General features: G+C 53.5%; 2 protein-coding genes across 2 annotated transcripts in view; both read left to right on the top strand.

Moving 5' to 3' along the window:
• The window catches only part of KRT78 (keratin 78), a 9781-nt gene extending 7686 nt beyond the window's left edge, over positions 1–2095 (top strand). Inside the window, exons 7-9 of the mRNA XM_017501748.2 lie at positions 1080–1300; positions 1575–1609; positions 1690–2095. Coding sequence (XP_017357237.1) covers positions 1080–1300; positions 1575–1609; positions 1690–1949 — 516 coding nt within the window. The 3' untranslated portion in view covers positions 1950–2095. The remainder of the gene's footprint in view (positions 1–1079; positions 1301–1574; positions 1610–1689) is intronic.
• A 5203-nt stretch (positions 2096–7298) lies between these two features.
• Positions 7299–20782, top strand: KRT79 (keratin 79). Its single transcript, XM_017501747.2, has 9 exons — positions 7299–7850; positions 9938–10158; positions 11275–11335; positions 11432–11527; positions 17862–18026; positions 18215–18340; positions 18951–19171; positions 19806–19840; positions 20109–20782. Exons 1-9 carry the CDS (start codon positions 7374–7376, stop codon positions 20312–20314), a joined length of 1608 nt encoding a protein of 535 aa, XP_017357236.1. The 5' UTR covers positions 7299–7373; the 3' UTR covers positions 20315–20782.
• Positions 20783–21267: the final 485 nt, after the last annotated feature.

The raw sequence follows: 21267 nt of genomic DNA, 5'->3' as shown, positions 1-21267 counted from the left end.
AAGCAATTCTCCTGCCTCAGCCTCCTGAGTAGCTGGGATTACAGGCATGTGCCACCATGCCTGGCTAATTTTTGTATTTTTAGTAGAGATGGGGTTTTGCCATGTTGGTCAGGCTGGTCTTGAACTCCTGACCTCGTGATCCACCCGACTCGGCCTCCCAAAGTGCTAGGATTACAGGCGTGAGCCACCGCACCCAGCTGAGATGATATTTTTTAAACCCAAAATTGAGGCACATGGTTTGATGTACTCTGACAACAGGACAAAGTATTTGAAATGGGACTACCTGAAAAAAATGAAGAACCATGGTGGCCCTCAGGAGGAGCCTTGTAGATAGTGATCCATGGTACAGGAAGAGCTCTAAGCACCCTGGGAGAGGCTCTGGTAAAGTGCCAAGGGTTGGGGGTGGGGAGAAATAGGAAAAGAGCACTTGGGGAGGTGGTGTAGGAGGTGTACTAGTGTCCCTGGGCTGCCATGACAAATCACCACAAATTGGGTGGCCTAAAGCAACAGAAATGTAACCTCTCACAGTCCTAGAGCTTTGGGGTCTGAAATCAAGGTGCAGCGGGAGTCCTCCCTGGGTCTTGCTAGTTTCTGCAGGCTCCAGGAGCTCCTTGGCATTTCTTGTCTTATTGCTGCATCATTCTGATCTCGGCCTCTCTCTTCTGATGAGCTCTTCTCTCTGTATGTCTCTATGTTCCCTCTTCTATTCGTAAGGACACCAGTCACTGGATTTAGGGCTCACCCTAAATATGGTACGATATGATCATGAGATCCTTAATTAAATCTGTAAAGAGCCTACTTCCAATAAGATCACATTCTGGGGTCCTGGGTGGACATGAAAGTTTTGGGGGATAGTCTTCAACCCACTGCAGGAGGTAAGGAAGTGAGGGAAGCAATGCCTTTTCTTAGAATGAGAGGAGCCTGTTGCAGGGGTGGTGTTGGTACAGACAGCCACGGATAAATTTGAGCTCATGAGATTATGATCAGCCCCAGGCATCAAGTGATATCCACAGTGGGTGCTTTGGGAGGCTACGTTGAACTTACAGCCAATTTCTTGCTCATTCCCACCCCGCTTCCAGAATGCCAGCCTGCAGGGTGCCATCGCTGATGCCGAGCAGCGTGGGGAGCTGGCCCTCAAGGATGCTCAGGCCAAGGTGGATGAGTTGGAGGCCTCTCTGAGGATGGCCAAGAAGAACTTGGCCCAGCTGCTGCGCGAGTACCAGGAGCTGATGAGCACGAAGCTTTCCCTGGATGTGGAGATCGCCACCTACCGCAGGCTGCTGGAGAGCGAGGAGTGCAGGTGAGGGAGGCTGGGAGGGACCTGGGAATATGAGGTGGGGGAGGAGGAGGGGAAGCCAACACAGCGAGCTGCTTGCTGAAGAGCATTCTGAGAGATTTCCTGACATTGTGAGTCACTAAGGGCAAGCAACTCTGCAGAGAAGGATTTTAAGTTGGGGACTGGATTTTATCTGCTAAGAGGGTGGGTGACCTGCTCTGAGGGGCTTAAAAGATTGTGGGGATGCATTCTTTGCAGTATTTCTTAGCACATCCTCCTCTTGTCCCTTTTCCCCTAGGATGTCTGGGGAGTGTCCCAGCCAGGTCACTATCTGTGAGTATCAGGGGGCTTTGAGGGTGGGATCCCCCTGGGGAGCTGAGGACCCTGCTCTGACCCGGTGCGTTTCTTGGCAGCCTCGGTGGGAGGCAGTGCTGTCGTGTCTGGAGGAGTTGGTGGAGGCCTGGGGGGCACCTGTGGACTCGGTGGCAGCAAAGGCAGCTCTGGGTCCCGCTGCACCAGCATCGTGACTGGAGGCTCCAGTGTCCTCCTGGGCTCTGGGACGGACCCTGTTTTGGGTTCCTGCTCTGCAGCTGGCTCCAGCTCTGGCTCCAGCTGCCACACCATCCTGAAGAAGACAGTTGAGTCAAGTCTGAAGACATCCATCACCTACTGAGTGACCCAGCAGCCACGTCCTTCCTGAATGCATTTGGCCTGCTCCTCCCATCAGCCAGCTCTGCAAGGCCAACTCTGTATCCACGGCCCACAGCCCAAGCCAGCCCACAGTGGATGCTGCAAAATTCAATAAAATCTCCCTGCCTGTTGTTCTGAATGCTCTAACTGCTTACACACCCCACCTGGCAAAACAAAAGCTGTGTGGCTCCCCAGCCTCCTCTCCTGGGAAGGCAATCTGTGTCCGAATGTGTCCTATGGGCCACTCACTCCATATACCAGCCACACAATCAAGGGATCCTTTGAGCCCTCCAGTGTGTTCCTTGGGGTGCCCTCCATCTCCCCACCTCCACTAATGTTTTAGCGCTTATAGCTCACTTCCTCATTAATTGCCTGCTTATTTTTTTTTTTTTTGAGACAGAGTTTCACTCTGTCGCCCAGGTTGGAGTGCAATGGCACGATCTCAGCTCACTGCAACCTTTGCCTCCCTGGTTCAAGTGACTCTCCTGCCTCCGTTTCCCGAGTAGCTGGGATTACAGGTGTCCACCACCACGCCCAGCTAATTTTTTTGTATTTTTAGTAGAGATGGGGTTTCACCATGTTGGCCAGGCTAGTCTTGAACTCCTGACCTCAGGTGATCTGCCCACCTCAGCCTCCCAAAGTGCTGGGATTACAGGCATGAGCCACCACACCTGGCCAATTGCCTGTTTTAAGAGGTTCTAGTCCTGACGGGGGGCAGCCACCTTCCTCCTTGTTCCTCCTTCTTCCTGACTGTGCACCCATTTTTTCTCTTCTTAGGAACCTACTCTAATTTCCATGTCTAACCTCCTGGGCCCTTCCTGTCCCTGGCAGTCTGGCTGCACCCGTTGCTGTCCCAGGCTCTGTGTCTGTCTGGTTCTGGGCAGGGACTCATCTTCTCTATTAGCCTGGCATTCCTGTACCCAGGATGAGGATGTGCTCAGCCTGTGCCTGGGGGCTCTGATGGAGTCTTGGGGCTCAAACTCTGCCCCTACCGCCTTATCTGTTTGCTCTCATCTTATCCTGGGGCAAGTCCAAACATGAGGCTGGAAACTTCTATTCCTTCCTCTCCTTCAGGAAGCTCTGCAGGAAGCCAGGGGTGCCAGGAGGGCCTGGGAGGATCGCCTTTTCTACTCACCCCAGCGTCCTCGTGGGGACCTGCAGTTGCTCTTTCCCTATTCTCAATTTCCAGACCCAGGTAGTGGAACCTTGCTTAGCGCTAAACTCCATAGCCTGGGCTGCAGGAGGTCACACTATGCCTCTCCTTGCTGAGGGGGAGGGAAGACCTTTTCTCAGCTCCATGGATCTCTCCCTCCAAATCATGCAAGAAGGCTTTTCAGCTTTGTATGAGGGAGACAGGAGCTGGTGAGGATGCGGCTACAACTCCTAGGCTTGAATCCCAGCTCTGCCGTGTCCTAATGGTGCGACCCTGATCAAGCAGCTTGACCTCTTCAGTTACCTCACCTGTAAAAAGAGATTAATAAGCATATGTACCTCACAGGGCTGTGTGGCGACTGTGCCATTAGGATCCCAGAAGGAAACTAAATTCATCCAAGGTCGTTCTATTAAATGGACTTTAAAAAAAGTATAATTTCAGTGTTCTTTTTTCCCTGGGGGATAGTCTTTCTTTAGTGCTGGGGGATTCAGCCCCTTACATGGGCTCAGGCAGAGGTTGTGGGCAGCACTGCAGTTCTGAATCGGGATATGGGTGTTGGGTCCTTCTGGGCTTCCTGTGGCTGCTTCCTACTTGGCCTGCTGTGGGTGCCTCACCTCACATGGTGATGTGGTTTCACACACAGCTTGGGAAGCACCCAGACGTCCAAGACACTCGCTTTGGCAATGTCCCTGATGGCAGTGGCCTCTGCCATGTTTCAGATGATGACCTTCTTCATGGCCTTGCCCTCGGGCATGTGTCAGGTGGGTTTGTGCAGCAGATAGTCTGCATGTGGCCGTGGCCCCTGTTGGCGTGACTGTTGTTCCTTCTTTTCGTTGTTATCTTGGAAGTGAGGACCTGAGAGAGCTAAATTGACTTTATTTTATTTATTTACTTTCGAGATGGAGTTTCGCTTTTGTTACCCAGGCTGGAGTGCAATGACAAACCTCAGCTCACCACAACCTTTGTCTCCTGGGTTCAGGCGATTTTCCTGCCTCAGCCCCCCGAGTAGCTGGGACTACAGGCATGTGCCACCGCTCCTGGCTAATTTTGTATTTTTAGTAAAGATGGGGTTTCTCCAATGTTGGTCAGGCTGGTCTTGAACTCCTGACCTCAGGTGATCTGCCCGCCCCAGCCTCCCAAAGTATTGGGATTACAGGTGTGAGCCACTGCACCAGGCTCAAATTGACTTTCATGAAAGGATTACTTACAGAGGTGTGGGTAGGGCTGAGGGAACAGGGGTGGAGAGGCCAGCGACCAGCAATGGTGGGAAGCTGCTACCACCCCTACAGCCAGGTCCACACTCTCAGACTGTCCAAGACCAAGGGAGCTTGCAGTGCTGAAGCCAGGCAGTCCTGAGAAAACCAGGATGAGCTGGCCACCTTATGTGGAGCTGAAGAAGAAGAGAAGCCGTGAGCGGCAGCAGCTGTACTCATGGGGGACGCAGCCACAGCCCCAGACAGTGGTCTGAAGTGGTTGGGAGCAGGGATGGAGCCGGGAAGAAACACTAAATTCTCTCCTTTCTCTGATCTCCTGCTGGCACCTTTGGTCAACCCAGCTGGAAGCCAGAATGCCAGGGAGCAGCCCAAAAGGGTGGGAGGAGGGTGGAGAATGGAGTGGGAGGGAGGCAGATGGCGCATCCCCAGCGTGGAGACGCCACATGCCATTGCATGGAAGGTGCCCAGGCCACTGTCTGCCGCATAGCACATATTCAGTAAGTGCTGACAGCAATAATGATGAGGGTGAACTCAGAAGGCCGTACACTCTGGGGGGCTCCTGGTCCCTACAACTTTCCTATTGCTCAGCACCCAGCCTGGCCCATGGCAGGTGCTAGGTTGGAGCATCCACTGTCTTTCCCCCTCCCTTCTTCAATCCCCTCTGGTTTTGTGTCCTGCCATCAGGGAGGGACTCTGGGCAGGTGACAATCTCCAGAGATGGAGCCCCCAGTAATGAGTCCAGCAGTGTACAGCAGATCTTCCTCTCTGTGGAGGGCAGGAGGGGAGGAAACTGTTTCTCCCTGGGCTGCAGAAAGAAGGTCTGAGCTTGCATGTCCTATCTGAAGGTAGTGTGGAGAGTAAGGGCTGGTGGAGGCAAAGTGGCCTCCCAGGCTCCTATCTGGGCCTAGGCTGGGAGCCTGGGTGCGAGGGAGGCTGCCTCTAAGCAGCAGCTGGAAGCTCCATGCACAGCACAAAGCCTGGCCAGATCCCAGCGCAAAGCCTGGCCCAGAGAGTGTGCTTGGTAAATGTGTGTGAGGGACTGGCGCGAGTGACTGTCAGTGTCTGGGGTGGGGTGAGATGTGTGCTTACCGACTGCCTCTCACTCCCACCAGCCTGGCTGCACTGTGACTCAGAGGGCTGACACCTCCCCTGTCCCAGGGGCCCACAGCCACGTCCTGGAGGCTAGGGCCCACTCATGACTGTTTCCCCCTCCCACGCAGCCCAGGGAGAGATAAGGGAGGCTGAGAAAGTGATCTCAGCCTGAGGAAAGGAGACAAAGGGCAGTGGGAAGTGGCAGCTTTGTCCAGGGGTCACAGGCCATCGCTTTTCCAAAGGGCTTCCACGGAGGGACCTGCTTATAAGCAGAGGAAATAGGGCCCAGAGAAGTTGCGAGTTGCCCCAGGACACACAGCTCGGTGCGGGAGACTTCTCGGCTCGGCCCCCTCAAATGCTGGTGTCCTAACTCCAAAATCTCTTAGGTATTAGGGACTAGTTCTGCAAGCACTCTCTCCCTGATTCCTTGTGGGAGCCAGGTTCAACTTCTTCAAGCAGCTGGGAGCCACTTACAGCCTCCCAGGGGCTCTAGGAGGAGAGCCCACAGCTCCCTCTGGTCCTGGAGCAGGCTGTCTCTTCACCTGCCATCCCGGGCTGTGGGGACCACAGGAGGGAGGCCAAGCCTTCTCCATGGCAGTCCCACGTCCTCCCTGTTGGGATCCTGGGGACACAAGCTGGCTGGTCACCCTGTTCCTCTGGTGGGGTTGGGGAGCACAGCAATGCCGTCCTTACTCCTTTTCAGGGCAAGTCTCTGTTCTCTTTGAGCCTATCTTCTTGCTGCGAGATGAAGGGGGTGAGGAGGGCCAGTTTCTAAAGTCACCTCCTGAATCACCCCTCTGCCTTGACAGTTGACGTCTCTTTGCTTGGGGCTGTGTTTGGTCCCAGCAGACTGAGGTGAATAGGAAGCGAGGGAACCATGTGAGGGGATTTAAGGTGCTCCCCAGCCCCTCTGAATCAGACACGCGGGCTCCTGCCTGTGGGGCAGGGGAAGGTGGGAGTGATGGCTGCAGCGTGGGCCTCCTGGGGCTTTTTCGGAACACCTGCTTCTTGGAGCTGTGCCTGTTTCCACCCAGGGTGGTCCGTGTCCTTGACCCCCCTCCAGCTCCCTCCAAAGCGGCTGGGCCTTTCTGAGGGGACTCCGCTGAGGGGCAGAGGGTCAGGGATCTCAGGTGTGGCTTATAGCCCCTGGCCTCTCTTCAGCCTCCATGAGTGTCCTTTGCTCACAGGCTTCTGGGCCCTGCCAGAGGACCTCAGGCCTTTCCCATCCTGGATCAAGTTCCCAGGCCTCATGGTTGGGCAGGGACCCTCTTTCTGTCCTTGAATCCACTTTGCCAGCACAGACTCATCTCCCAGAAGGGTCTGCCACTGTAGGACAGAGCACAGGCTGTCCCCACTCTCACCCTGTCACCTGTGTCCCCCATCCTGGACCCGTGAGGAGTGGTGGGCCGTGGGCTGGAGGGTGGGACAGGAGGAGGCCTGGACGCTCTCTCTGGCAGCCCATTGCCCAACGTTCCATTCCCTACCACCTGCACAGCCCCGGGCCCTGCAGCCTTGGCTTACAACAGGGGCCTGGGACAAACCCTGTAGAACAGAGCCCTATTGACAGCGGCCACTGGGGCTCGGTGGGAGGAGAGCAAGTCAGCCACTGGGTGGTGGGGGTGGCCGTGGGAGCCCGTGTCATCCTGTGCCAACCAAGGAGAGCCTGGGGGCAGAGGGAGAAGGTGGCATCCTGCCCCACACAGTCTCGGCTCAGCCCCAGCTCTGGAGCACAGGTGACAACTGGGAGGGCCCCTCCCTCCTGTTGGGGGATAGGGCACTCCCCACGGCCCACAGGACCCCTCCCACTGCCCCTGGGGCTATGGGGCAGGAGTGTCAGTGGAGCCGGGGAGCCAGCCCATTGGGAAAAGATAAAAAGCCCACAGTGGCCCAGCGGCTCACGGCATTCCCTTCCTACCCTCTCGGCCTGCCCTCCAGCCCCTCTGCAGCTATGAGATCCTCCGTGTCTCGGCAAACATACTCCACCAAAGGGGGCTTCAGCTCCAACTCTGCCAGTGGAGGGGCTGGGGCTGGGACTCGAACCAGCTTTAGCTCGGTGACGGTGTCCCGGAGCAGTGGCAGTGGTGGCGGGGCCCATTGTGGCCCCAGTACAGGTGGCTTTGGCAGCCGGAGCCTCTATAACTTGGGGGGCCACAAGAGCATCTCTGTTAGTGTGGCCGGAGGGGCCTCCGCAGGGAGGGCTCTGGGAGGCTTCGGCTTTGGCAGCAGGGCATTTACGGGACTGGGGACTGGCAGGCAGACATTCGGGCCTGCCTGTCCTCCTGGGGGGATCCAGGAGGTCACTGTCAACCAGAGCCTGCTGACCCCCCTCCATGTGGAGATCGACCCCGAGATCCAGCGGGTGCGCACTCAGGAGCGCGAACAGATCAAGACCCTCAACAACAAGTTCGCCTCCTTCATTGACAAGGTGGGCCAAGCGGGAAGGAGGTGGGGGCCCTTGGGGCAGAAGGGGGGCCTCTAAGAGAGGGTGGGCTGGGCTGGGGCTGCTGTAGCCCACTTGCACTAGGGTGGGGGTTGATGGAGCTCTGGAGCTCTCCCCGTCTGAGCCTGGGGTGCCAAGATGTGGGCAGCTGGAGGCGGCCTTCAGGTGTTCACTGGGCCTGTGCAGGGGGAGTCTCCAGTCTACTCATGAGTCCTGTTTGCCAAGCCCACCTTGCCTGTGTCGGAGCCTGTCCTACCACCATGATTACTATGATTGATTATACAGTAGCCTTACCTCATCATCAAAAAATGGGTCGTCCTCATTTCTCTTCTTAGCTGGGTGGCCTGCATTGCCTTTTGCCATTTTACAACCGGGAAACAGTGGCTCAGGAGTTGAAAGAGTTGTTCAAGGCCAAGGGCATGGAGCCCTGTTTGTTCCATTTTTTCAGGCTTGGAGGAGGCCTAAGGGCAAGACGTGATAAGAACACTATTGTGTGGGAGTAGGTCCTAGGGGAAGTCTCCCTTTTGCTTCTTTTTTTTCCTCTCTGAGTGAAGAAGTTCAGTTTGGGGTGGACAATGAGGGTGGTGGCCAGGTCACCAAGCTCTGGGGGTGTGGTGTTTGACCTGCTGCCCATAGGTGTGGCCTGGGTCTTGCCCCTGCCTCCGGATGGACGGGGGCAGCACTTGTGCTGGCATTTCCTGGTCTGTTTTGCTGGCATTGTCCGTGTCAGTCCTGAACCAAGGCAGCGGGTCACGATGGGGAAGCTCTGGTTCAGTGATTTGCGTTTTTCCAAAGAACGTGCATATCCCTTTTCTCCTGTGGTACCCACAGGGCTTCTGTGACAAGTCAGAGAAGGTGATATTGTGCCCATTTTCAAGGTGAGAAATTGAGGTTTAGAGAGCTCAGGTGATTGAGGCAGAGGCAGGACTGGGACGCAGGACCCCGAACTCCATGGTTCTTGGCGCTAAGAGGTGTTACTGCTCATGACAGGTGCACCTGCTGCATGGTGCTCCTGGGCCACGTGACTGGGGCCCAGGTGCTGTGGAGGTGGGACCTGGGGAGACTGGATGACGGGATGTGAAGCAAGCTGTCTCGCCTGCCTCCTCACCCTCTCCCCTAGTGACTTTTGGTTTTACTGTGGGACTGTCCCCAGAGGCCAGACAAGCCAAAACCTTTCTCAGGCTTGCAGAATCACAGCCTGGGAGCTGGAGGTCTGAGAGATTGTCGTAGAACCCTAGCTGGACCAAGAACTCCCCCTTATAGGAGGGTTCAACTCACCCTATAAGCCTCCTTCAGAGTCTATAGAGGAAGGGCCTGGACATTGGTATTTTAAAAAAAAGTGTTTTTTTGGGAAAAATTGCTGAATTTACAGAAAAGTCGCAAGAATACTACACATACTCATGTATACTTTCTCCCAGATTCACCAATTTTCTTAAAACAATTTTTTTTTGAGGCAGGGTCTTGTTCTGTTGCCCAGGCTGGAGTACAGTGGTACAATCATAGCTCACTACAGCCTCCATCTCCTGGGCTCAAGTGATCCTCCCACCTCAGCCTCCTGAGTAGCTAGAACTATACCCTCATGCCATGCACCTGGCTAACTGTGTTGATATGCTGTCCAGGCTGGTCTCGAACCCCTGAACGCAAGCACTCCTCCAGCCTCAGGCTCCCAAAATGTGTGATTTTAAACAGTTGATTTACATTTTAAACAGTTGATTTTAATGCAGAATTAAGGGCCGGAAGCATAGATCTAGTCCAGTTTACGCAGAAAAAGTGAGAAAGGGAGACCCAGAGAGAAATGATTCAACCCAGTTGACCCACTATTAAGTTGGTACTGCTACTGAGCTGGCCTTTTGTGCTTATTAACTTGTTAGAGTTCTTTCCATCAGATTGGACTGTCATTTCCAGCACCCTGTTCCCCTCAGGAATGCTTCCCCACAGCAAGGTGTAGGTGCGGCTGCACTGCCCCCATGATGCCCTGGCCTGGGAGGGGAGGTGGCAGTGGACCCCATCCTTGCTTGGTCCCTCTGGTGGCCGGGGGATGACATCAGCCTACCCTCTCTGCTCTGGCTCAGGTGCGGTTCCTGGAGCAGCAGAATAAGGTGCTGGAGACCAAGTGGGCGCTGCTGCAGGAGCAGGGCCAGAACCTGGGTGGCACCAGGAACAACCTGGATCCCCTGTTTGAGGCCTACCTGGGCAACATGCGGGGTATGCTGGACAGACTTCAGGGCGAGCGGGGGAGGCTGGACTCCGAGCTCAGGAACGTGCAGGACCTCGTGGAGGACTTCAAGAACAAGTGAGGAGAGCAGGCCAGGTGGAGCCATGTGGGGGGTAGGGGGCCAGTGGGAAACCTGCCGAGAGGACCACCCCATTCCCGGGGTCCCAGGCCCACGTGGGGGACGTGCACACAGAGCTGGCTTCCTCAGGTGCTCAGATCCGGCACCTGCTGCCACCTGGAGAACTGGCAGGTTTGTTTGTAATTTTAAAAAGTCTTTAAAGTAGGGAGAACAGTAGAATGAACCCGCGTTCCTGTCATCCAGCTTTAATCATCATCCACTTGTAGCCAATCTTGTTGCGTTTTTACACCTCCCCACTTCCCTTCTTCCTGCGCGGTCTTTTTTTTTTTTTTAACTTTGTCCTTTTCTATGTGTTCTGATTCCCTTGCAGTCTTTAAGCAAATCCCAGACATCTTGTCATTTCATTCACAAATATTTTACAAGTTACATTCATATATCTGCATACATGAATGTAGTTCATCTACATGACTCGATAAAACGTACCGTGCCATAATCACACCTAAAAATTTTAAAACAATAATTCCTCAATGTCATTAAGTATCCAGCCAGTTCTGAATTTCCAGTGGTCCCATACATGTGATACATTTCAAAAATACAGCTTGTTTGACTCCAGCTCCAAATAATGTTTATATGTTATAATTGGCTGATATGTATATTTATAACTTTAAGGCACATTTAAAAATAACTTTTCCCGTAACTTGACACTGACAATTTCTAAATCTTAAAATCTCAGCAAGAGTGGGTGGGGAGGAGTTAGCTGTTTTGAATGACACCGTGTTGTTGAAAGTGATGGTAAAGGTCAGCCACTGTTGACACATCTTCCCTTGTCCCTATAAAGCCTCCTAAGGGCTCGCATCCAAAGAGATGGCAGCTCTTGATTGCCATATTATTGCTCAAATTCCATGCCTCTTTCCCTAAAACAGGGTGGGGAGAGAGAATGTTTCAATAAAGGCAGATCCCACGTTTCTTCACTGATTGGCTATATTAAAGAACTGCTCCCCAGAGGTGTTCTTGACCAATGAGGGACCCATCAGGGATCCCGTAAAGCTGAGTGAGTCCCATGCCTGAAAGGCAGAGCCAAGCTAAGCCTGGCATAAATCTCCCGTGTGTGACAGGTATGAGGATGAAATCAACAAGCGCACTGCTGCCGAGAACGAGTTTGTGGTGCTCAAGAAGGTGAGCCGGGTGGAGTGGGGGAGGTGGTCTTTGGCTGATTCCGGGAGAGGTGACATCCCTGGGGGCTGAGCATCTGCCTTGCTCTCTCGTCCCCAGGATGTGGATGCGGCGTACATGGGCCAGATGGATCTGCAAGGCAAAATGGGCACCTTGACCCAGGAGATTGACTTCCTGCAGCAACTCTATGAAATGGTGAGATGGTCATAGGGCAGGAAGAGTTTGGATACATTACAAACGGTACTGGGGGTTTCCCGAGGAGGTCTGGCATGAATTCACCAGTGCAACCTCATTGGTGGAAATGAAACCTTGACCCCCGCCTTTTTTTTTTCTGAGATGGAGTTTTGCTCTGTGGCCCAGGCTGGAGTGTAGTGGTGCAGTCTCGGCTCACTGCAACCTCCGCTCCCCGGTTGAAGCGATTCTCCTGCCTCAGCCTCCCGACTAGCTGGGACTATAGGCGCCTGCCACCATGCCTAACTAAGTTTTGTATTTTTAGTAGAGATGGAGTTTCGCCATGTTGGCCAGGCTGGTCTTGAACTCCTGACCTCAGGTGATCCACGAGCCCTTGGCCTCCCCAAGTGCTGGGATTACAGGCGTGAGCCACTGCACCCAGCCTAAAACCTTGACATGTTAATTAATACTAGCTTCTATGTATTGATGGGCTGGGCACTGGTCCAAGCTTTTAACATAATCTTCTAACAACCCCATAATGCAGGTACTGTTATTGTCTCCATTTTATGGTCAAGGACCCTGGGGCTCAGAGTTATTTGCTCATAGTCACATAGCTAGGAAGAAGCAGAATTAGAATTCAAATCTGGCTCTTGAACTCCAAAGTCTGACTCTTGCCACTGTTATATTGCCCTCTTCCTGCCCAGTTTGTAATGGAGCAAGGGATGAGGGAGCAGGAATGGGCAGAGAGGAGGGACTGGGATTCCAGATTGGAGTAGGAGGTGAGGTGTGGGTAGATTAAAGGGTCCAGGAGGGGTTCCAGGAGATAAGAGGGCTTTGGAGACTTGGGTGAGGGGGTTGAACTTAACATGAATTGACCACAGAATCATAGACTCTTAGGGTCTGTGGGGCCTCAAGGTCAACCTTCCACTCATAGAGTGAATGAACACCTTCTATGATATCCCTGACATATCCCTACCATATGTAACCTCTACTCAAATACTTCCTGTGGCAGGGAGCTCACTACTTTTTAGGGCAGGCATTGCCATTGGTGAACAACTTTATTAGAGCACTGACTTGGACCTCATGACTTCTGCCCTTGACTTTGCCCTCTGGGCTGCACATATCCAATTGTCTTCCATGTGACATGTGCCTTTCACATGACAGCCCTTTAGAAGTCATGATGATTAGAGGATAAAAATCTGTGGCATGTGAGGAAGGTCAGGAAACAGGGCTCTTAGTGAAGTATTCAGAAGGCAGAGGGGTGGGGAGGGAGGCTCCAGATACAGACTTTTTTTTTTCCCTTGAGACGGGATCTTGCCCTGTCACCCAGGCTGGACTGTGATGGCATGATCTCGGCTCACTGCAACCTCTGCTTCCTGGGTTCACATGATTGTCCTGCCTCAGCCTTCCACGTAGGTGGATTACAGGTGCCTGCCACTGCATCTGGCTAATTTTTGTATTTTTAGTAGAGATGGGGTTTCACCATGTTGGCCAGGCTGGTCTCAAACTCCTGACCTTGTGATCCGTCCACCTTAGCCTCCCAAAGTGCTGGGATTACACGCATGAGCCCACTGCACCTGGCCTAGATACAGACTTCTACTGATGCGTTCTAATAGTGCACTAGTTTATGTGTTGTTTTAGAAGTTGTTTCATAATGTTGGCTTCTTAGAACCCCTCCTGGACTTTTCACATGAATGCTTTCAAATGAGACATGCATCTACTCTCCTCCACCTTCCTGTATTTGGGAAGCTGAATTTTGAAACTGAGTGGAATGTTAACCATTCCCCTTTTTTTCCCTAAAAATGCCATTACGGTGTCATCCCAACACTTGAAGCTGTTTGGGCTCCTAGCAACTTGATCCTTTTATCCAATGTATTAGCGGCGCATAGCTTTGTGTTATCTGCAGATGGGATAAACTTTCAGTCTAGGTATTTGATCACGTCTCAGTGTAAATCACTGGCACACATGTTAAGGCAATCAGGGCCCACAGCAAAGTCCTGTGGGCCTTCAGGGGTGATTTTTCATGGGTCTATTAGTTCGCTAACCAATCATTTGTGGTTAAAGTGCCTCAACTGCTTTAAAATCCACCTAACCATGCTGTTGCCTGGACCACATTTTTCTGTCTTCTTTCAAGAATGCTATGAAAGTCTTGATGAGATACTGTCTCTGGCAGGCCTTTAGCAGTTGAATATTATAATCAGGAAGGAAAATGAAATCCATTTGGTTTCACCTTTCCTTAGGGAACCCATGATGGCTTCATGCCTCCCACACACATTGAGGAATTCATTCTGTGGATCTGGAGGAGGTTGACATCAGCTTTATTTGAAGAATTCCAAATCTCTCCAGTTTGAAAATCAGGACATTTTCTGTGTTAGGGGTTTTGGGGTCTCCTGCTCTCCATATTTCTCAAGGATGATGGGGGTGTTCCTCCCCTTGGCGGTCCCTGGAGCCTGTGTGTTCGCTCTTCCGGCCTGGATCCCTGTGATCTCCAACAAGGCCAAGGCCTCTCATCTTCCCTGTCTTGGTTCTCATTTCCTCTTAAGCATTTCTGCTATCCTTCCAGTTTGATGACCAGTTTGTTCTTGATGGAAAGGAGGCAAATGACAAAGCAGCTGAGTGACTGGCCTTTCCTGGATCTTCTGTAGGGATCAGCCCAGTGGGACCTCCGTGTTCTTCCTGCTTAGAGTTTGTCTCATAGCCTTCAACCTCTGGCTCTGGCATTTCCCAGGCTTATCCTTGGCTGGACTGCTTGCCTCCCAGCATCTCTGAATGGTCTCTCCGGATGGAGCTTGGTGGGAAGTGTTCGAGGCTGCCATGCTGGTTTTGAGGTGCTTCCCCAGTTTCTACTTTGCTGGGGTCATTGATGGGTCATTCATGGTCTGGGGCCTCCTTGGGGTCTCTTAGGTTCTATTCTCTCTCCCCCTCTTCTCTGAATGTTCTGGAATTGGCTTTTCTCTGGTCTAAGGCACATGGCTGGCACATTCAGTGTTCCTTTCCATTGCTATGCCTTGTTTATCTAACAAACATTTACTAAGCACCTTCCACATAGCAACAAAGACAAAAATTCCAGCTCTTGTGGGACTGAGTTATCAAATGATGAGACCTGTGCTGGGGACAGGTGCAGGTGCAAAGGCACATGGGGAGGCCATGGCTGACCCTTCCTGGGAGGGCTGCGGAGCCTTTGGGCGAGATGGCATCTGAGTTGGATCTTGATGGAAGGGCTAGACTTCTAAAGGAGGAGCAGGAAGGATTTGGCAGCCGGGGGCCCAGCCTGTGCAGTATCACAGAGGCGTGAAGGAGCAGCGTGCTTGGTGACCAGCGGATGGTGGGTGCCCGCATGGTGTGTGTGAGCAGTTAGGTGAGGAGGAGGCAAGGGAAGGAGAGGTAGGGACTAAGCCAGGGCCCTTTCCCACCAGAGGTCCTCATGGCCCAGCAGTGCCTCCGTGGGGTGAGAATGAAGGCCAGCATAGCTGTTCCCTTGCTGCCTCATGAGCTCGGTCAGGCACAGAGCCAGCATGGCTCTCAGTAACCAAAGCCATGGTCTGGTTTTGGCCAAGCCAGATGCCACGGCAATCTGGCGGGTGAACCACCTATCACTAGGTGTCTCACAGGGCAGGAAGGCAGGCTCTGCGATGGCCTCCCTCTGGCCTGGGGTGTCTGTGGAACCCAGCCTTTCTTCCGGTGGCCACTTCTGCCTGCTGGCTCCCTTTACCCTTGCCTAGACCTCTCCAGTATCTTTCCCCTTTAGAGTCCCTGGTGTCTAAGGAGACACACACCTTAGCAATTCACAGAGCTCTTCCTGCTCCGATTTCACGAGTTCTCTTTCATTGGGAACTTTTTTTTTTGGTTTGTTTTTTTGTGTGACAGGGTCTTATTCTGTCACTCATGCTGGAGGACAGTGGTGCAATCACAGCTCACTGCAGTCTCCACCTCCTGGGCTCAAGCGATCCTCCCACCTCGGCCCTCCAAGTAGCTGGGACTACAGGCGCATGTCACCATGCCTGGCTAATTTTTGTATTTTTTGTAGAGATAGGGTTTGCTCTTTTTCCTAGGCTAGTCTTGAACTCCTGAGCTCAAGTGATCAGCCCACCTCAGCCTTCCAAAATCCTGGGATTACAGGCGTGAGCCACTGCACCTGGCCATGCCTCGCCTTTCCATCCCCTTGTTCTAGCAAGACCATCCCGTCGACTCATCCGCTCTTGGTGCTGTCCAGCGGAGAGTTTTTGCCTCCTTGTCTTAAAAACTCCGGGTTGATTTTCCTCAGGACCATGCTCTGGCGTGGGGCTGAAGAGAGGCCCTGAGCTGGGGAGGGCAGGGGCAGAATGCTTCAAGATGATGTTGACAGTTCATCTTGGTGGGAAAGGGGACAAGGCAGCTGTGACAGCACGATCTTGCCTGTGACAAATAGGCCTCGGGGACCCCTCTGGTGGCCTTCAGAGAAGTCTGAGCAAGTAAGAATGCACTTTACTCAGCACACACTGTGGGTCATGCATGGATCTTAAGCCCCACAACCACCGCAGGAAGACAGTATGATCAGGCCGTGTTACAGAAGAGGGAACTGAGGCATCGCGAGGCTTAGCTGCCACCTTGCTACACAGCCAGTGCACGTCAGGCCGGGGACTTGACCTCAGGCCTGTCTCTCTCCAAAACTCGTATCTTTTCCAAAACCTATAAATGTTGTAGTGACTGGATTGATGGGATCTCTACCTCCTCGTCCCACCTTTCAGAAGATAATCTGCTTTAACAACCTAACCCACATCAGAGTGGGTATCGGTGTTGCCTTTGGTGTTTCTTTTTCCCCCGTCTCTCTTTATTCCTGCCTATCTCTATGTTAGTCTATGTCCTCTCAGCTTCTGCTGTCAGCCTCCTGGGCTTTGAAACCGAGCTCCTCACTTACTGGCTTGTGATCTGGGCAAGTTACTTAATCTCTTTGTGCTATGGGAAAAGGGTGTGTAGTGAGTTAGCACCTGCCAGGCGCCTAATGCGGAGCCCGAACCACAGTGGTGCTCAGCCAGCAAGGGCTGTTATTATTATGCCGTTAGAATCACCTGGGCTGCCATGAAGGGCCAGTGCTTCAGAAAGGACGGAGACAAGACCAGAATATGGGAGATGTTGGCTTTTAGAGGGAAAGTTCTCCACCTATCAGGGAGCCTCTGAGGAGTACTGAGTGGGTGAGTGATTTGTCAGAGCTGGAGTTTAGGGCATTTTGTTGGCAGCCCAGGATGGGAAGGACCATGGGGGAGATGGAGGCAGAGCCTCATATGGGAGCCATCACAGTCCTGGCCCAGCGATCCAGCTGGTCCCAAAGCCAGAACAGAGACCCTTGACTCCTTATCACCTAACCTGCCATTCACAGCATTTTGAAACCTGCTTATGTGTGAAAGACGGTGGTTCTAGAAACACGAGGGCCCAAGAGCATCACGACAGTCTATCCTTTCGGCGTGCTCTAGAAGAAACCACTTAAGCTTTGTCGTGTAATTGGTCCCAGGCTGGGTTCTGCCCTGGACCTGGTGCCCTTGGATGTATCACTTCTCTCCAAGCCCCGTTCCTCACTTGCCCCTGGTCAGGACCACTGTGGATGGTGGTGCAGTTGGTGACTTGGCTGGTACTGGACATGTTGCTTCCACCTGAAGGGGTGTCTTTCCCCAGTTTGCACAAAGGCACCCTGTGAGCCTGCCATGGGCCCGCCTGCCACATGGGGTGTTCCGAGACCTAGAGGGGTTAGTGAATGTGCCAGCACAGTGCCAGGCACCAGTGTTAGCGCAGGGAGTACACATTCCCTTTTCCCTCTCTAATCTTCTGGAAGCCTGCACACCCACACAAATAAATGAAGTCTATAAAAATGGGAGCCCCCGCTGGGCATGGTGGCTCACGCCCGTAATCCCTGCACTTTGGGGGGCCGAGGTGGGTGGATCACCTGAGGTGAGGAGTTTGAGACCAGCCTGGCCAACATGATGAAACCCCCTCTACTAAAAATACAAAAAATTAGCTGGGCATGGTGTGGCACGTGCCTGTGATTCCAGCTACTCAGGAGGCTGAGGCAGGAGAATCGCTTGAACCGGGGAGGTAGAGGTTGCAGTGAGCAGAGATCGCACCACTGCACCCAAGTCTGGGGAACAAGAGCAACACTCTGTCTCAAAAACAAAAATAAGAAAATAAACACAACAACAACAAAAAGGAAGCCCCATTTTACAGCTGGGGAGACTGAGGCCTTTCTTTGCAGTTGTCTTTGCTGTAGGCTGAAGCATGGACAAGAGCACAGGCCTCCTGATGCCACCTGGGGGCCATGTCCTCCACCCCCGATGCTTCCTGGGGCCTGGAGCAGGGGTGCTGATAGCAGCTGTCTCTGTTTCTTCAGGAGCTGAGCCAAGTGCAGACTCATGTGTCTGACACCAATGTGGTGCTGTCCATGGACAATAACCGAAACCTGGACCTGGACAGCATCATCGCCGAGGTCAAGGCCCAGTATGAGCTGATTGCCCAGAGGAGCCGGGCTGAAGCCGAGGCCTGGTACCAGACCAAGGTGAGAGGCGTAGCTGGCCCAGCTGTGAGGGCAGGGGTCGGATCAGACCCTCCCCTATCATGAGACGCCTGGGCCTCTGGGATGCTTGGAGTCTGGGGGACCAGATACACTCAACCTGCATGGGGCCTCCAGCTGTGAGGGTGGGGCAGGGCCATTTGAAAGCTCACTGCCACTTCTTTGGTCCCCAGTATGAGGAGCTGCAGGTGACGGCTGGGAAGCATGGGGACAACCTGCGGGACACCAAGAACGAGATTGCTGAGCTCACCCGCACCATCCAGAGGCTGCAGGGGGAGGTGGATGCAGCCAAGAAGCAGGTTGGCCTCTACTTGGGGGCTTCAGGGTCCAGCCTGGGTGTTGACAGGGGCTTCTCATTGTCATCCCGAGGGGCCAAGCCTGCTCTTTTCCTGATGGACACAAATAGAATGCTGGGCCATTGACCACAGGCTCCTTTTACTGGGCGGGGGGAGACGGACTTGTCCCATGTCACACTGTATATGAGTTGTAGAGCAGGTGGGACAACCTTCTCCAGGGAGACTGATCCATCTCATCTCCAGGAGGTCGGAATAGGAGGTAGAGGGTTCAAGGGGCCAGGTCACAGATGCTGACACTGACTCCATCTTGAGGACGGCTAAAGAGTGTGGGTTCTTTCCCAGATTAGAATGAATCACTTGGTTATTAAGTGAGGCATTGGGCTGCTCTACAGCAGGAGGGATTGAGGTTAGACTTCAGTAAGGACTTTCCCAGTGGCATTACTTCATCCTGCTTGTGTAATAGCATCTCTTCAGATGAATATTTTTCCTTTCTTCCTTTCCCTGTTGGTTGGGGGCTGGGATGTGGGAATGCTGATGTCTCCATGGCTTGAGGGCAGAGAGATGAATGAGATGACACCAGAGGGTGCTTCCAACACCTCTCCTCCCTGGGCAGTGTCAGCAGCTGCAGACGGCCATTGCGGAAGCGGAGCAGCGTGGGGAGATGGCACTCAAGGATGCCAAGAACAAGCTGGAGGGGCTGGAGGACGCCCTGCAGAAGGCCAAGCAGGACATGGCCCGGCTGCTGAAGGAGTACCAGGAGCTGATGAATGTCAAGCTGGCCCTGGATGTGGAGATCGCCACCTACCGCAAGCTGCTGGAGAGCGAGGAGAGCAGGTGGTGGCCCCTCCTTCCCGACGGAGAGCACTGCTCGGGCCTGCCCTGTGGGAGAGCCTGAGGAGTCTGCTCTGGGGTCAAGAGGGAGAGGAAGGAACCAGGGAGCAGCTCCTGACTCATGCCAGGGGAAATCTGCTTGTGCCCACCGCCTCTGCCACTCCTCTCCTTGGTTGGCACAAGTCTGGTTAATCCTTATTGTGGCTGACAGCCCAGGAGGAAGGGAACTTCCTCTTCCACCACAAGATTCTACCAGCAGTAGAAGCTTTGGAAAAAAATCCACCATCTCTCTCCTTAGGGAAGGCATGAAATAGAGAGAAAGTGGGCCAAGACGAGGCAGCTCTGTCTGGTCGTGGGCTTGTTTCCGCTGGGGCAGGGATGCTGTCCGTAGCCCACACGGGAAGAGAGGGGAGGAAAGGGGAGGATGGGGGTTGGCCAGCCTGCTGGTGGCTCTGCCTCCTTTGCAGCACTGGCTTTTGCACCTGGGCACAGCCCTATACACACACTTCTCATGTTTCCTGGTCTTGTCATCAGGACTCACTGAGTTGATCCAATGTAAAGGCAGAGGGAAGGAGAGGGTTTTCATGTGGGCACCAGGGACCACTGACTACTCTCCTGGCCTTTCTGTGTCCCCTAGGATGTCTGGAGAATGTCCCAGTGCAGTCAGCATTTGTGAGTATTCACTGCCCACTTCTTGCTCCACCCCTGGCCGGGCCCCAGAATTCTGCTCCGTTTATGCAACCTGTCCTTGTCCTAAAGCATGCTCTCCTCCATTTGAGCCCCTGGAGACAGGCTCAGAGGGTCCTAGTACTGGGCTTCTCTATCCATGTCCCCTGGCTCTGCTGCCTGATTTGGTTCTGACCCCCTACTGACTTCTGGGTGTACCCCCGCCCTCTCCTGGCATGGCCACCCAGACTAATCCAGACCCTTTGCTTTGCAGCCGTGACTGGGAACTCCACCACTGTGCGCGGAGGTGGCGCAGCCGGATTTGGAGGTGGCATCTCTCTGGGTGGCAGTGGGGGGGCCACCAAGGGTGGGTTCAGTACAAATGTGGGCTATAGCACCATCAAGGGAGGGCCCATCTCTGGGGGCACCTCCATCCTGCGGAAGACCACCACGGTCAAGACGTCCAGCCGGAGGTGTTAGCTGCTGAGCCCTGCAAGGGCCCCTGCGGTCTTCTCCCTGCCCTCCTCACCCCACCTCTGCTGCCATTCTTAGCCACTTCTCAGGAGCAGGAACAGCCAGGGGACCTCAGATCCAGGGTACTTTCATACCAGACTATTTGCATTTTGGGAAGTGCTCAAATCTACTCAGGTTTTCTCCTTGGTTCTGCGATAGGTTGGGAGGGAGGTTAAAGCTGCCAGCTTGAGTGATGTGCTTGGGTGACTTGGGGGTGGTCTTTGACCACTGAGAGGAGGCTCCATTTCCCAAGCTATTAGGAGAGAGAGAAATTGGGAATGGTCCCCAGAGACCCTTCAACCTTCCCAGTCCCCCACCAGACCCACCCTCTCCCTGAATCTACCCACATCCCCCTTCCCTGTCTGTGTCTCAATAAATGGGACAACTACAGCTAGCTGTCTGTGGCTGCAGTCTGTTCTGCCTGGGGCACTGAAATTGTGTCTGATGGCTGACACAGCAACAATCACACACACTCACCACGTCCCAATCACCATGCTTCCTTAGGTACATTAGTTTGATACCATTGCCACTCCAGAGCTTGCACATGGCTCACAGGAGGAGACCAAGGCTCAGAGGGAATATCTAAGTTGCTCAAGGCCAGACCTGGCTCCTGAGTGGCTGCCTATTACCCAGCCACCCCCTGGTGCCTGTTCAGCCTCCCACTAACTCTGTGGGGGCAGACAGCATGCTTTGTTCAGTGGAGAGACCTAGACATCTTAGACTTCAGAACTAGGCAACTTGGGTTTAAATCCTAGTTCTGCCTCTTACTAGCTGTGTGACCTCGGTCAAGTTATCCAACATCTCTGAGCCTCAGTTTCTTCCTATGTAAACGTGAGTTGTGATAAGAACATGTGTAAGGCATCTGGTTTATGGAGGCTTTTATGGTAATCAGGCTTCTTCGCTTCCCCAATCCCTGACTT

The sequence above is a fragment of the Cebus imitator genome, unplaced genomic scaffold, assembly GCF_001604975.1.
Source record: "Cebus imitator isolate Cc_AM_T3 unplaced genomic scaffold, Cebus_imitator-1.0 Scaffold285, whole genome shotgun sequence".
Classification (NCBI taxonomy): Eukaryota; Metazoa; Chordata; class Mammalia; order Primates; family Cebidae; genus Cebus; species Cebus imitator.
Note: the sequence above shows the minus strand (reverse complement) of the source record. Positions and strands in the feature narration are given on the sequence as shown.

What these genes read in the sequence shown, in the direction of transcription:
- KRT79 (XM_017501747.2), top strand. Translation starts at nt 7,374, where the DNA reads ATGAGATCCTCCGTGTCTCGGCAAACATACTCCACCAAAGGGGGCTTC. An exon ending in AGGCCTGGTACCAGACCAAG is followed by an intron (nt 18,027 to 18,214) that starts GTGAGAGGCGTA and finishes TTTGGTCCCCAG; the next exon opens with TATGAGGAGCTGCAGGTGAC. An exon ending in CTGGAGAGCGAGGAGAGCAG is followed by an intron (nt 19,172 to 19,805) that starts GTGGTGGCCCCT and finishes TGTGTCCCCTAG; the next exon opens with GATGTCTGGAGAATGTCCCA.